Source organism: Capsella rubella, unplaced genomic scaffold, assembly GCF_000375325.1.
Source record: "Capsella rubella cultivar Monte Gargano unplaced genomic scaffold, Caprub1_0 scaffold_2, whole genome shotgun sequence".
Lineage (NCBI taxonomy): Eukaryota > Viridiplantae > Streptophyta > Magnoliopsida > Brassicales > Brassicaceae > Capsella > Capsella rubella.
In genome coordinates, this window is record NW_006238922.1 from 2,784,836 (window position 1) to 2,800,094 (window position 15,259).

General features: G+C 34.4%; 3 protein-coding genes, 1 long non-coding RNA gene and 1 pseudogene across 6 annotated transcripts; 1 reads left to right on the top strand and 4 right to left on the bottom strand.

Moving 5' to 3' along the window:
* Positions 1–1,351: 1,351 nt before the first annotated feature.
* Positions 1,352–1,826, top strand: LOC111831838 (phosphoglycerate mutase-like protein 2). The gene is made up of 3 exons (XM_023787053.1): positions 1,352–1,420; positions 1,489–1,596; positions 1,733–1,826. The coding sequence occupies exons 1-3, from the start codon at positions 1,361–1,363 to the stop codon at positions 1,814–1,816; spliced, it is 252 nt and encodes an 83-aa protein (XP_023642821.1). The 5' UTR covers positions 1,352–1,360; the 3' UTR covers positions 1,817–1,826.
* A 428-nt stretch (positions 1,827–2,254) lies between these two features.
* Positions 2,255–4,547, bottom strand: LOC17894076 (dihomomethionine N-hydroxylase). Its single transcript, XM_006301541.2, has 4 exons — positions 4,516–4,547; positions 3,432–4,413; positions 2,953–3,226; positions 2,255–2,628 (listed from the first exon to the last, which is right to left on the bottom strand). The coding sequence occupies exons 1-4, from the start codon at positions 4,545–4,547 to the stop codon at positions 2,255–2,257; spliced, it is 1,662 nt and encodes a 553-aa protein (XP_006301603.2).
* A 1,139-nt stretch (positions 4,548–5,686) lies between these two features.
* LOC111832238 lies at positions 5,687–5,802 on the bottom strand (annotated as a pseudogene).
* Positions 5,803–8,024: 2,222 nt separating this feature from the next.
* Positions 8,025–10,822, bottom strand: LOC111831997. Its single transcript, XR_002835096.1, has 2 exons — positions 10,636–10,822; positions 8,025–9,109 (listed from the first exon to the last, which is right to left on the bottom strand). It is a non-coding gene; the product is annotated as an uncharacterized LOC111831997 (long non-coding RNA).
* A 2,522-nt stretch (positions 10,823–13,344) lies between these two features.
* Positions 13,345–15,244, bottom strand: LOC17895147 (F-box protein At4g22390). 3 transcript variants are annotated; one of them, XM_023787949.1, is made up of 3 exons: positions 14,034–15,244; positions 13,793–13,877; positions 13,345–13,543 (listed from the first exon to the last, which is right to left on the bottom strand). In XM_023787949.1, the coding sequence occupies exons 1-2, from the start codon at positions 15,197–15,199 to the stop codon at positions 13,832–13,834; spliced, it is 1,212 nt and encodes a 403-aa protein (XP_023643717.1). In that variant the 5' UTR covers positions 15,200–15,244; the 3' UTR covers positions 13,345–13,543; positions 13,793–13,831. The 3 variants fall into 3 exon arrangements, with proteins under 3 accessions (XP_023643717.1, XP_006302310.2, XP_006302311.2); XM_006302248.2 differs by having other exon boundaries at positions 13,345–13,549; XM_006302249.2 differs by lacking the exon at positions 13,345–13,543 and adding an exon at positions 13,557–13,676.
* Positions 15,245–15,259: the final 15 nt, after the last annotated feature.

Below are 15,259 nucleotides of genomic sequence, written 5' to 3' on the forward strand. Positions count from 1 at the left end.
ATTGGTAATGACATGTATAAGCACACTTCTTCGATGTAGTCCCATATATATGTCCCTGATGAAGTCGACCGAGTTAGCTTGTATTTCATCCACATATCGTGAAATAATTGTGCTGATCTTGGAATAACAATGCATTCACCGTTCTTTGAACCTGGATTTCCTCCGTCAAGAATTCAGTCACATTCCTTGTGTATATGGTGGCATAGATGTTCTTTGGCTAATACTCATAATATAGACCGGTGAAGTGCGGCTAAACGCATGAAGATGTCTTGAAATTCAATTTTTGGCAATATATACTACATTAGAGGGATATATTTGTGTGACAATTCGATCGTACGATTGTTGTTAAGGCTGATCCAACAACTGCTATTCATATAAAGGTGTTGTTTAATTAACATTTTATTTTTTAAACAAATTACGTTGAACTGCTTTTGTACAATGCTTTAAAAATGACCCAACTTACGAGTTCATTCACGAAAACGTCTAAAGTGTTTCTAGTATTCGAAATACGTTGTAAGATGAAATTTACTGCACAAGCAAAAAAAAAGCTATAATAACACTTTGTACTACATATCTTCATATTATCGATCGGTCTAAAAGCTATAAAATAAACAATCAAACTTTACTTCTTCATTTCTTTGTTTGGTGTTTTTATAAATGAAAAGGTTGGAGGTTGGAACAATTTGGGTCTTAATTGAAATAGAGAAAAGCAACTAAACTAATACGTAAACTGAAGAAATAATACAAGAGTAATTTTTTTTTTCTCCTATTTATAAGTTGTATAATATTATATAAGAAATTTTCATAAACACACTCCTTCTTTCGAACCTAGTCTTCCAAGTTAAATACTTCAACTAAAAACATGTTTTGTATTTTGGTTGGTGAATGTTTGTAAAGATTAATTCAATGTTCTCTCTCTTCATCGCATGATTAGTTTTTTTCAAATTGAAATATTTATTATATGGCCTAATGTGATTTGGGTGTTCAAAAGCTAGCAAGTAGCATCAACTTTACTATATATATTCCAAAAGTTAGTATTCTTATAAAGTTATAATGACAAAAAAATATATATGAAAGAAAAAGCAGAAATTATTCTTGCCCACTGATTCATATTTTAATGTATAAAACTTCACCAATCAATGAACTCAATTCTTTTATATCATCTCCTCTTCCATCACTACTCCTTTAATTTGTTGCAGCAATATTCCTTGCCACAGAAGCTTTATCTGTTACTCTTAAAATACTTGAAATTTGTTTTATATTTAAATTAAACGGCTCTGAGTCAATGTTGAATTGGTTTTGCTTTTCATGTGTTATAACTTTTAAGTAATTTCTTGATTTTTTTTGCACAAGTTTAGCTATGGAAGCTAAACCAAGTCAAGGCCTTTACCCACTGCACCGTTGCAAAACCATACATCTGGTTTGTGTTCTTAAGGTTATTCTAATCTGGCTTTGTTACTCAGGTTTTGATTGAGTTCTTGTGTTTAGGTGAGGCATGCTCAAGGGATTCATAATGTAGACGGAGGGAAGAACTTTGATGCTTACTCATCTGAGGAGTTCTTTGACGCACATCTTACACCTCTCGGATGGGAACAAGTAAACTAGCATTAATTTACTTGTTTTGCATTAGTTTAATTTGGTAGCTATAGTGATGTAATATGGAATATGAATCGGTACATTAAAATTTATAGTTTTATGCTTGTAGCTTAAGTGATGTACTCTGCTATTACAGGTTGATAATTTGCATAGGCATGTTAAGACAAGTGGGATATCCAATAGAATTGAGTTGGTCGTTGTGTCAACTCTCCTCAGGTAATTTAGAATCGATCTTGATGTTATGAATTCAGGAGATGATGTTCCATATAATGTTGCTGATGAGAAATAGTTGGAGAGGCAAAAGTGATGAAAATTATATGTTAAATCTTATATAAAAAACTCTGAAATATTTATGGTATGTACCGTAAATTTACAATGTTGATTGCTTTTGCTTGATACTTAGCACAACTTAATTACATGAATTTTAGTATAATATGAAAGAAAATAAAAATACATCAAGATTTATCATACATCCACCGTAGGGCAGCTTACATAAAACTTTCGAAAACTACAACACCCACAAGGAAAATTAAACAAGATTTATAAAAGCTCACAAACACACGAATCGATTAGAAATATACAAGGTACTTAGCAATATGTAACTATATAAGACATTTTTCACATCATTTGGTAAGATTGTATAACTTGATGATTTGTCTTAAGTCTGAATCTTCGGATATAAACTTGGAGCCAACCTAGGTTTGGCGCATGCGAGTAGAGACTTGGCCATGAACAAGTTGCTCTCAGCCGAAATGAGCTCTACATGACTTTTACCATGAGGGAGAGACCATTCGAACCCTTGGAGAAGCCTGGCTAACAACATGATGGTCATAGATGCCCCGACCTTAGTCCCGGGGCAGCTACGCCTACCGGTGCCGAATGTAACGAACCTCATGTCCTGCTCCATCAGATTCACACCTAGTGAGTTTTCAACATGGCCATCGAGGTGTCTCTCTGGCTTGAACGTGTTTGGCTCGTCCCATATTTTAGGATTCCGACCAAGTCCCAAACGGCTCACAAGAATTTGACCACCTGTCAATGCAATAATATAATGTTAGACTATAAATACCAAGTTGGAATAAATAACATTTATTTATTTGACTAGACTGTATTAGAACTTTATTAAGATAGTACACTACCAGTTACGTTGTGCATGCATGTATATTCTTACGTAAGAAATGCCTCTTGTTTTATACTTGTCTTATATAACGTAAGATTACGTTACGTCAGGAATCATAATTATTGAAATTTTATATGACAAGTTACTTATTACTAATTTTGTTTACTTTTTATTTTCCAATACCTATAATTAAAGTTGTGATCTTGGGAAGTTGGGATAAGTGATTGAGTTTTTACCTTTGGGGACAAAATAACCAGCGAGAGTAGTATCTTCTCTAGCTACATGATGAGGCATGAACACATTAGCTGGGTGAAGCCTAAAAGATTCTCTGCTACAAGCTTTGATGTAGTTGAGTTTTGGTATGTCTGATTCTTGCACAAGTCTGTCTTTACCAACTATCATGTCCAATTCATTTGTGGCTTTCTCAAAAATCTCTGGATGATTCAACATCTCCGCTAACGTCCACTCCACGTTATTCATCGTATTGTCAATTGTAGCAATGTTGATCTCCTGCATATATGATAATATACACAATATAAGATATTAATACAACCATGTTCGAATCTCAAATTTGAAGTTAGAAGGAACCTAGAATACTAGTATATATATAGAGTAAAGGATATTGCCATTTAGTTTTTAGTTGGAAAGTTCATAAATCTTCACAAAGCCTAAATTATGTGTAACAATTTGATGTGTATGTGAACATATCACTCACCTTGCATTGAGCCCTAATCTCATCAAATGTGAACAAAGGCATTCCTTGATCATCTTTCAACGTGATGAGGATATCGAGCCAGTCTTCTTCCATATCTTTTCCGCCTTTCTTCCTCCATAGATGTATTCTCTCTTCGATGATCGGGTCGTTACATTTGTTGATTATATGAACCGCTTCTCTTACTTCTGCCTCCTCTTTATCTACGTTCCATCCTCTAAGAAAAGGGATGTAGTTCGTTAAGTTAAAGCTGAAAAAACAGTCAAGAGCTAAGTATATTGCGTCCATATGCTCTTTCTCTTTCGGACCAAGACCACCATCCTCTGCCGCTTCATCAAAATGCCTCTGGCCAAACATCATCCTCATCATCGTGGCATGGCAATATGTTAAGATTGTATCCCTCACGTTGATCAGGTTTCTTCCTGACCCTAGTTTGCATAGATTGTAGACATATGTGACGATATTGTCAGCTTCTAGGTTTCTATAACCGAGTGTTTTGCTCAATGTTGTTTGAGACATAAGTTTGGTAGTCGTCACTTTCTTCATCAGCTTCCAGTTCTCTCCATAGGAAGAGAAAGAGATGTTCTTATAGCCATGGCTTATGAGATGGCTCGCGTATGACTCCGACCTGTCAGCGAGAACCTCGTCTTTTTCCCTTAGCATTTCACGGGCAATCTTGCTTGAGGTTATGGTGATGACATGGAAACTAGCAAAGCGGAAGCATGCTATCTCCGTTTGTAGTTCTTCCATGACGCGGTGGATCCACAAGTGAGCCGGCCGGTTCATGATCATTTGGACCATGTTCCCAATGATTGGCCATCCCAATGGACCTGGAGGAAGCTGTTGATCTTTTGGTTTCTTGGATCTTAAGAAACGTCTAGCGAGAGCCACGGCCAATGTAATGGAAAATAAAACAAGTATGAAACTTGATGGATTCATGATAATACTCAATAGAAAAATTTTGGGAGTTGACAAAGAGGTTTCACTTTTAAGTTAGTAGTGGAGAAATCTTACTACAAAATGAGTAATAAGAACGTTCATCTAGCTATCTATTTATACATTTTAAATTTCATATATAACCGTATACAATAATGTTGGTGTAGGAAAATCATTATTCATTGTTCAAGTGACCCTAAATAAAGATTGACGTAGCTAGCTAGCTAGTGGCAAGAGCTTAAATAATAGTGTTACGGTCATTTTGTAATAGTAGTACTATTACGCGGTCGAAGTGTTGTCATTTGCTATTTTCTCAAAAATTGAATACCGTATTTTCTCAAAAAAGAATATTAAAGCACACTTGACACAAAAATTCATCATATTCATATCATTATTAAACAAGTTTAGTTGTTTTTTTAGCTACCAAACCAACAGAAAGTACCTAGAAATACTGTTTAGTATATGTTTATGCATGGGGTATACTTCATTAATTAGAGATAAACATTATCTTAAAACTTATTTGTGTTTATCTTAGAGAGCTTCATACACTCAGATTATGTAGTTAGGCTCGTGCGTATAATGAGTTGTAAAATTCATGATAATGAATACAAGTATACGACACATATTGAACTTTCTGTGATTCGATTGCACTATTTGCTTTAATGTCTTTCGTTAGGATTGCACTTTTCATATATTGAACTTATTGAACTTCATATATACGTCAAAATTATCATGTCGTCGGTGTAATATTATGTACATGATGAAGATGAATTTACTTCATATATAACAGACAAATAAAGTACATCTATACATGTATGTAATGGATAATGGATCATTTGTTTGACAAAAAAAAAAAAAAAAAAGAAGTAAAGACTCTTGCTTGACGCGTCTTTTCACAGCTACAAATCTAAAGCAATCAAATTTTAATTACAGCCAAAATATTTTCTTAATTATTTTTTTGGTTGTACAAAACCATTTTTCTTAAAACACATATTTTTAGGATTTTCAAAAAATAATTCATACACCCAAAATACTAAGATCAATAAAATCTACAGCCACGACCAAAAATTCCACAGTTCAAAATTTACAGACAAAATTTTAAAGCTACCATCGTAACTCGTAATCAATCAAATCCAAAATATATATTTAGCTAATATGAAAATATAACAAACAGTTAAAGTTACTGTAAAACAAATTATACTTTTTCTTCGAAAATTATACTTTTTCTTCGAAATAAGACCTATATTGTTAGACGCATGCACATGAAAATTAATAAAAGAAAATTTATGGAGTGCATTGCTTTTTTGAAAAAGTCATTAAAAGAGATGCAACACGAGAACTTTCCGGGAGGTCACATATTCTAGTACTACTCTCGCCCAAACACACTTAACTGCGGAATTATGGGATCTGGTATATTAGTGCTGGTATGATCACATCCAAAAGGAAACATATCTAAAATTTGGACCATTGCTGCTGCTATAGAATAAATTAAAGAAAGACCATGTAGATCTATATGTTTTGTTTAAAGTCATTTTCCTTGGTGATATATGAACAAGTGACGATTAATATTTAGGATTAACGAAATTATATATGTAAGTATTCCAAAATTCAGTTTTTTAAAGCTGACTAGATGCATGGGAAGTCATTTTAAATGATTGTTTTTGTTCGGTTTGCTGGTATCATCATTGTCACATTGTTCTGTTCTTTTATTTGGTTGCTTTTTTTTGAGTATTACTTACTGATTTAGAAAGCTCGAAATTCTAAAGCTACCATCGTTGCTTTTAAAAAATGAATTTTGGAATACTTGAATAAGATTGAGTATTACTTACGGATTTAGAAATTTCAAAGGCTTAAATAAGACTATTTTTCAGCAAATACTGTAATATGATTTTTGCAACAGCTTTTAATTATTAATTATAAAATTTTAAAAAATAATAATAAAAGACATGTTCTAAAAATAGAAAGTAATTGGATTTTAAAGATAAGATTTTTTTTTAATTCTGGTATCATTTTTTATACGTTCTTCAAGTGAATAATTACAGTTTTTCTCAACTTTATCCTTTTTGTTTAGTTGACTATATTTTATGGGTTATTTTAGTAGCTTATGGGTTGTTATTAGTTTTTTTTTTGTTGCCAACCAGTTTGCTTTTGCCTTTTTGGGTAGTTAACAGTGAAACTTCTTTGTTATTTATAGAATAATACGACTAATAGAGTTTACTTTTATAAATTATTATAAACTCTTAGAGCAACATTATCAGATCTTAATTTTTAATCTTATGATTAATTTATTATTAAATTTGAAAAAGTAAATGTTAAGAGTTGTATTTTTGTTTTTTGTTTTGAGATGTCTTTATTGGTAGGATCTTAAGTTGGAGATCTTAGCAAAAAATAATTTTAAAAAAATTAAATAAAATTAAAATATGTAATTTTAGAAACTTTTATAATTATTACAAATTTATAATTTAAAACATAAATGAGATACAATTTATAAGATAAATAACATAAAGCACGATAGTTTTAAACTTGATTTTTAGAAAATTTTGTCCTTATATGCTCGACCAAATCCTTCTATAATTTTGTATGCATAGCTCGATCACAAAAGCGAGTTTTAGTGGCCATCATATCGACAAGAAGTACTTCCATACACAAACTAACCCTTTAATAGTTCTTTTGTATATTTGAGAATGAGTAAAAAACAACATATATTACAAAATTTTTCAAATGTTTATTAGACTTTCCAAGAGTCTTAAGAAACCAAATTAGATTATAACTTTTAAAAAAAAACTTTTATTGGATGGTATTGGTAGGTTGATACTGGCATAACAAGAACAACATTTACAAAAAGTTAAGTCAATCTAAAATACATTAAATTAAAAGGTCCTAAATAGTTCCAATGTTTTAATTTTTTAAAATTAAAATATTAAAGCATGAAACAAGAAAATAGATTTTCGAAAGAAATTAAAAGATAAATGTTGAATAAGAACACATAACAAAAAAAAAGAAGAGAAAGCCTTCCACCAATCGTCCATTGACACATGTCGTATCTTAGCCACAATTTTAGATCTTAATTAAGATCCAGATCTTAGCATAAATCATCATTTACCATTTAAATTAAATAAAAAAATACCAAATATTAAGTTAAGAATGAGCTAAGATCCCATTGATAATGTTGGTCTTATAGCAGTGTCTCTTCTCATTAGTCAACTGTAGTGAATACATAGATACGCCGTACGCGGTTGCTTACGTTGTTGACGCATACATGATACACTTTTGAAAAATTAGGTGAAACGATAGAGATAAATTAAGTAAATGGTAACTATATGACTTCCATAACTTTTGGAGCTTTATTTAATTAAGAGAAACTTGACTTTAAAACTTCAAAAATTAACTTTAATTTTTCTACAGCATATTAATTTTTATATGTATGTTTAAATTATTGAATTACATGGATATAAGAGTTCTAGATTTAATTCATATTTTTGAGAATACTCAAAAGAGTGAGAAACAGAGCAAAGACACATGATACACGAGGGTTAGAATGGTGGCAGTGGTTAAAGCGGACAAAACCACAAAGAGAACAGACCCCAGTGGTGCGAAACTAAAAAACTAAAAAGAAACCGCTCCAGACCAACCACGTACTTTATTTTATTTTTGGTGGAAGAGAGGAAACTATTGTCTCTTTATTTATTCAAGAAAAATAACTACAATCGAACATGTCGAGGAATCCCAATTCTAGGAGCATCTTCGTCCAAAAAATAAAGCGTTACAACCGGGACAATAATCTAAAAACTTGAAACCTAAAGGTAGAGAAAACGCATAGTTCGCCAATCCATCCGCAAGACGATTAGCCTCCCTATACACATAAGAAATTTGGGCTATCCAGTCCTTAGATAGAAATAGAGTCGGTTTATAGTCCACCCTAAAAATATAACCGTTTAATCCATTGATGGATTTTCCATTGTGACCATAGTAACCATTCAGACCCTAAAAAGTATAGTGATCAAGCTTAAAAACAAAACTAGTTAACTTAAAACTATAGACAAATAAACAAAAGAAGCTTTGACTCTTTGTTTTTGGTTTGTTTGTATTAGCTCTGTTTGATAGTTATTTTTATGGCTTTGTTGTTTGGGTATTAGTCTTTCTTTGGCTAAGCTACACCAGCTGACCAAAAACAAAATTAGCTTACTGACTCATCTATTTGTTACTTCGGAAGAGATAACAAAAACCAAACTAAAACACATACTTCGAACGAACAGTCAGGTTTCAGTTATCAAATAGTGTCCCATAGTAAATCACATACAGAATATACAAAATCCAATATATACCTGCATAATCATAATCATATACATTAATTAAGCATACCTAGGATTCAGACATCAAAATATTCTAAAACATTCCATCACTGAAAAATCTCAAAGAAAATAGCATAAGATTATAAACAAAAAAGATAACGAAGAGAGCTTGAACATGCAAAAGAGAAGTACCACATAATATACTTCAAGTCTTGAAGTTCAAGAGAAACAAAGAAACAAAGGAAGTAACTTAGCAATAAGGAATATAATTCACAGTGAGAACAACTTTTTTCTGTTTACATAACAAAGATGGCATCATGACAAACCTGACGAGATCTTTCAGACATAAGCTTCTCTAAGAACCAGATATAAACAAGTCAGAGAAGACTCGATTACTGCACATGTATAACTTCCTCTGTGTACATAACAAAGATGGATAGCATCACAACAAACCTGGCAAGATCTCTCATACATAAGCTTCTCTAAGGATCAGATATAAACTACACAGTAACAACTGATTGTATATATCAATCATTTTAAACAAGTCAGAGAAGACAATGCTCAATCAGTAGTGTGAACACCAGATATAGTAAGCACACACAACTATAAGACCAAACTTTAGCTAGCTGTTACATAGTTTACCTACATGACAACACTTAAACGAAAACATACAATAACAATTATTACCACTAAAACTTGAATGTCACAAAAAAATAAATTAAATGCAGCTTTCAGATGTTCATAATTTACAATTTAAATGAATAATGTTACACAAAGAATCACAAGTGTAAACATGAATTGCACGCACTATCTTAGGCCAAGTTACCTAAAGACACTAACCAATACTTATTACTCTCACCAACTCAGTCCTGCTTAGAACTTTTAAAAACATAAAACGTTTAAAGGTAGCAATTTGCTCGAAATGATATGAGCACAAACATTGGAAACAGACTCATAAGACTCGTAAGATGAGTTGAGACAAGCTTTTTTACATGATAACAACATCTAAGCTTTCATTCAACTGTGGCTGAATTACAATAACCATGATCAGAACATAACAAGAATAGCAACAAGAAAGCATTAAACTATAAAAGTAACATGAGAATATTTTCAAGAGAACATATGTACTTCAACAGTAAGAAATGGTCAGTTCTATAGATACATTTATAATAATCCATCATCAATCATATGAATACAATGTAATGACGAAGCAAGATAACCATGTTCTAAAAAACATGTCATCATTGAGAAATCTCAACAAACAAGGGCATATGTTTATAACAAGAAGACAGAGAAAGGCATACAATATATTTCTAGAGAGAAAAAAACCGAGAAGTAACAAACAACGAGGTGATACAAAGGGTAAGCCAAATGAGAAATGTGAATAAGGATCCACAATGAGAACATTGTACTCTAAATCCATCTAATCTATATTGCTCCACTAAAATTCCTCTGTTTTCATAACACAAATGGGTTACAATAAGACAAACCTGATAGATCTCAGACATAGGATTCTCTACGAATCAGATATAAACAAACACAGAAAAAATTCATTATGTCAAGCATTCTACACAAGTCAGAGAAAGACATTGTTCAATCAATTTAAACGATTATGAAGTCAACACAAAGTGTAATCTTCTGAAGACGACACAAAGTGTAATCTTCTGAAGACGACACAAAGTGTAATCTTCTGAAGACGAAGTATTTTAAATAGAAGTGATTACAAGAACCACAAATCAAAACCAGAGATCTGAAACACGCCCAATTCGTTTTGAAACCCTAGCATCTAAAACCAAAACACCGACGATGTAAAATTGAGAATCCAATTCCTAATTCTACCACTTTGCTTCCTAAAATCAGAGAATTAGTAAACCCTAAACTATGTTCTTATGAAATCCACAAATTTGAAATCAATCACAGAATCTAAATGTCAAAAGAAAACGATTGAAAAAACAAAATTTGACAACAAAGAAACCTACCGATTCAAATCAGAACTCTGTTCGTCCTTCGTCTCTCCATAGATTAAAATCGAACCATTGCGATCATCACAAACTCATACAAGTACAGTCAATCATCACTACCGATTGATTCCTCCATTGTTGCTTCCATAGAGAACTTGGGGCAAACGTAAGAGAGCGAGAGAGAGAGAGAGAATGAAGAATGAAGTTAGGGTTTTGTTTCTCTGATTCCTTCGATTTCGAAATAGAGCGTTAATTATTCAAAATCAGAATAAATAAACAAAAAATATCACTAACGGTCATAAAAAATGTTTGGGCTTATTAAATGACATGGTCGGTCTAATATGGCCCAAAAGATTTCGTGTTTAAGAGTATAACGCAAAATCAACCCTAATCAGCAAATAAGTAGTATATATACCCGTTTCGAAACCCTAACCGTCCTAGTTGATATCGAGTCTTCTTGAATGATGAAGAAGGCTACAGAGGAAGAGGCAGTGGCTTTAACATTGGTCAATTGGGACATCAAGAAGTGTCATGTTCCCGATGGTTATAATCCTCGTATGGTCCTTCCTTGTATTAAACGGTTTCTAGAGAAGAATGGCTACAGAGGTCCTCTCAAAGTCACTGCCTTTGGAAAACTAACGGACGTACTTATTGAGATACTGAGAGAAGTTTATTCCAGTGGAATCTCTCTTTCCATCGTCACCCCTTGTCATTTAGACATTGTGGACCTAATTGATACAAATCTACCTCTAACTAATTTTATGGCCATATCGTCCAGGGAAGCCTACCCTGGTTTATTTAGCGTTCTAAAAATGTTTGGCTATAACACTCTCGAGCCGTTTCCAATTTATTCTTTTGAAAGCTTAATTATGGAAGAAGAAGATTCAGAGGTACTTGAGGAAGAGGAAACGAGGCAATCAGCTTTGTGGGATTGCTTCGTATGTGGCCGTTATGATCCTCAAGAAAGCTTTGAAAATCTCATCGCTCATTTATCTAGTGAAGAACATTATCAAAGTCTTTATCGCGCGATGAAAATGGAGGCTAGGAATGCTATGGCTACTCTTTCAGTTGACACTGTAAGGTGCATTCGCCGGGTAAAGCAATGCTGACAAACATTGCACGACCTTTTGGAATAGTCTGGGAGGATGTGAAGACATTGGTCTTTTGGGACATCAATTCGTGTCCTGTTCCCCCTGGCTTTGATGCTAGGCTGGTTGGTATGTGTATCAAACGGTTCTTGAAGAAAAAAGGCTACTCTGATGATGTCACTATCATTGCCATTGGCGTTTTAACAGACGTTCCTAATGACATTCTAGGAAAAGTCTATTCTAGTGGGATCACTCTTCAGAACGTCCCATATGGTCCTTCAGACACTGTGAAGATTGTTTTTGAATGTTCCAATAGGCCTGGTCCTCTAAGTAACATAATGGTCATATCCAATGCCAAAATCTTTGCTTGTGATTCTAACTTTCTACCATCGAGATGCAACCTCTTGAAGCCTTTTCCCAATGTTTCTCTTGAGAAAATTTGTCCGGCAGACTCAGGGGGACTTGAGGAGGTTCAGAGCAGTGGAACAGGTGAACCTGCCATATTTATCTGCTCAGTATGCAATTACCGTAGTCTTCCTTCCGAAGACTTTGAATGTATCACCATGCATCTCTCTAGTACATACCATCAACAAAAGGTGTCAGAGTTTGTGCCCATAAGTAAGGAACTCCAATGCTTAAGCTCACCACTAACTGAGCCTCATGAGAAAGATTTGGGTGCTGTAACATCAGTCTTTTGGGACATTGAGAAGTGTCCAGTTCCACATGGCTGTGTTCCTCGTCGGGTCGGTCTGTGTATTAAACAGTTTTTAGAGAATAAAGGCTACTCTGGTCCTCTCACCATCACTGCAATTGGCGTACTAACAGATGTCCCTAGTGAGATCCTTAGAGAAGTCTATGCCAGTGGAATAGCCCTTAATATCATAGGCTCTACGTTTTCAACCACTTTAGATCGCCTTATCTGTGAGTTTACCGTTAAGAATCCACCTCCAGCTAATATAATGGTCATATCCGACGCAAAGTCCTTCGCTTCTGATTATGCTTCCCGGTTAGAATTGAGGGGATACAACATTCTTCAGCCGGTTCCATCTTATTCTCTTGAAGGCTTTTTCCAGGAAGATTCAGGAGTACTTGAGGAGGATAAGTGCAGTGAAACGAGTGAATCTGCCTTCTGGATTTGCTCGGTATGCTCCGACAATATTCATGGCCAAGGGTTTGAAAATTTTACCACTCATGTTACTAGTTGTCCACACAAGCGGAAGTTGTTGGACTGGTTGCCTTCGGATGCTCGGTTTCTTAGTAGGGAGTGTGGTGACCAAGCGAAAGTGAATGAAGTGTGGAGGTGAAGAAGAAGAAGATGAAGAAAAAGAACTGAAGAAGGTCCATGGTGTATGCTTTTTAACTAAGAAAACTTGCGTTTATTTTCAAGTCCTTTGTTTGTTTTGTTTTCAATTATTTAAAAGGGAATATCAACTCAACCTATGGAACAAAATAAACAAAATGGTTTTTGGTTTAGTGTTGTGTTACGTACTTTTATGAAGATGTTTTAATCTTTTTTTTTATAAAAAAGATTAAGAAAATTCTCCGAATGAACAACATTATTCAACATGAATGGAGAGGCTATAGACTACGATGTTGTTTAAACATTGTGTTCTCTAGTTAAAATCCTCTTCAATAACAATATTTGCAACAAGATTTACTTTTGATTGAGATTGAGAGAACTGAAAATATAGATTCCAGTCAATTACACAAAGAAGAAGAGTATCTTCCTTTACGACCTACTACGTACACATGTTTAAGCTAATTATTACGAAGTCCTTATATGGGTTTTAGGATTTTGCCATTTCCTTTTACCCCTGCGACTGCTACAGTCACTGCTACTGCACCTGAAAATAAAACAGAGATCAAGATTGCATCTACATGTTTCAAACTCAAAAACGCTTAAATAGTCAGATTTTGGATGAAGCTGTTATTTTGTTTATGTTAAAAGTATGACGTTGACACAAGTTCCACCTTGTAAGACACAAAATAATGTATTAGAATCTCACATTGAAAAGAAAAGAAGATGAGGCCTAAGAAAAATACCAAATTGAGGGAAATACTCATATCATTAGATTCATTACACTTACCTTGATCTAATGTTTGGGCTCAGAAGTTTCCTGCTTTGTTCATAACTTCAGCTTGAATCCCTTGGAGAGAAAACCACCCCTGAGACTGTAACATAAGATGTTAATACAGTTAACCATTTGCAACCTTACCATATCAAACAATGAAGATATCCAAGACTCAGATTTTCCTTATTATCATTTCTACAATTCTATTAAGGAAACAAAACGAGTAAGAAAACACTGGCTAGAGAGATGAGCATACCCCTTTTTGTTACTCTTCTGCATCATTTGATCTTTCCTACGCTGAGCTTCATTAGGATCTCCTTTACATCCCAAAACAAGGCTACTCACGAGGATATCTGCAGTGAACGAACTATCACACTCTATTCCAACAGCTGTAAGACTCTTACTTTCCAAATCAAACCACATGAGATTCTTAGCGTTGTTAATCTCCATCAGAATCTTGCTCCTGTCCTTGGAATAGAGCATAGGTCTCACGAAGTCAAACGACTCAACACTCTCTGGTTTCGGGACCTTAAACATCTTAGTCCAAGATTCTATATCTTCATATTCCCTCAATATCCAAACATCAACATGGTTAAACTCGCTGTAACACATCAAACAAACGCAGCCATCCAACACACCTATGTCCATGTTATCTTCCATGTATAGATCCTGTGGGAAACTTAGGACTCCAAGCTCATCAGAGGCAAGATCAAATCTGATTATCGTGTTAAAGGCGATGATTCCTTGTTCCCGAGGCAAAATCCAGTGAATATGATTCTTAGCAACAACACCAAATCCACGACGAGGCAACAAATGATAATAGAAATAGATGAAAAGACCCATCATCTCAAAAACAAGATAGACTCTCTTCCACGAATTCTTCTTCAAGCTGAAAACTTTTATCTCGACAGGGTAACCAAAATTATCTACGCCTCCTTTAAACTTAGACTGAAGAATCCTCACAGCTTTAAAGTCCTCACTCACAGAATCATAACCCAAACCGTAAAACACATACTCACGAGTGATGTGACGTTCTGGGAAATCAAGAGGCTCAATCGGTAACCGGTGAATCTTCCTGGTCGAAGGATTTAACAGAGCCATGTCAACGGGAGAGTTGAATAACCCAACGACACCGTTCAAAGAACCAAAAACCTCTGTAAAACCTCCGGCTTGCAAAGGGTGGTCGATGTCTGAGACGTTCTCCGGCGCGTCGAGTTCCACCGTACGTAGAATGCGAGGTCCGCGGAGTAAGATCATGAGATGGTCTCCGGTTTCGAGTCTGCGACTGAGGTGAGATGAGATGAAATCAGGACTTTCGATCAAAGAGAAGCATGGCTTCGAGAGAACGCGACAACGTACAAGCGTAGTTGCTGCGAGACGGAGGAACAAATCGTTGATGATATCCATCGGACAATCCGCCATTTTTGTTCCCCGGAGAGCTTCGACAGAGAGAGAAATTAGGGATTGCAAAGGTCTTGAGCG

Coding starts and splice junctions, on each gene's coding strand:
- LOC111831838 (XM_023787053.1), top strand. CDS start 1,361: ATGGAAGCTAAACCAAGTCAAGGCCTTTACCCACTGCACCGTTGCAAA. Junction 1,421..1,488: donor GTTGCAAAACCATACATCTG/GTTTGTGTTCTT, acceptor TCTTGTGTTTAG/GTGAGGCATGCTCAAGGGAT. Junction 1,597..1,732: donor CACCTCTCGGATGGGAACAA/GTAAACTAGCAT, acceptor CTGCTATTACAG/GTTGATAATTTGCATAGGCA.
- LOC17894076 (XM_006301541.2), bottom strand. CDS start 4,547: ATGAATAATGATTTTCCTACACCAACATTATT. Junction 4,414..4,515: donor TTTCCTACACCAACATTATT/GTATACGGTTAT, acceptor CTAACTTAAAAG/TGAAACCTCTTTGTCAACTC. Junction 2,629..2,952: donor TGGTTATTTTGTCCCCAAAG/GTAAAAACTCAA, acceptor TTGCATTGACAG/GTGGTCAAATTCTTGTGAGC.
- LOC17895147 (XM_023787949.1), bottom strand. CDS start 15,199: ATGGCGGATTGTCCGATGGATATCATCAACGATTTGTTCCTCCGTCTC. Junction 13,878..14,033: donor CAGAAGAGTAACAAAAAGGG/GTATGCTCATCT, acceptor CTTATGTTACAG/TCTCAGGGGTGGTTTTCTCT.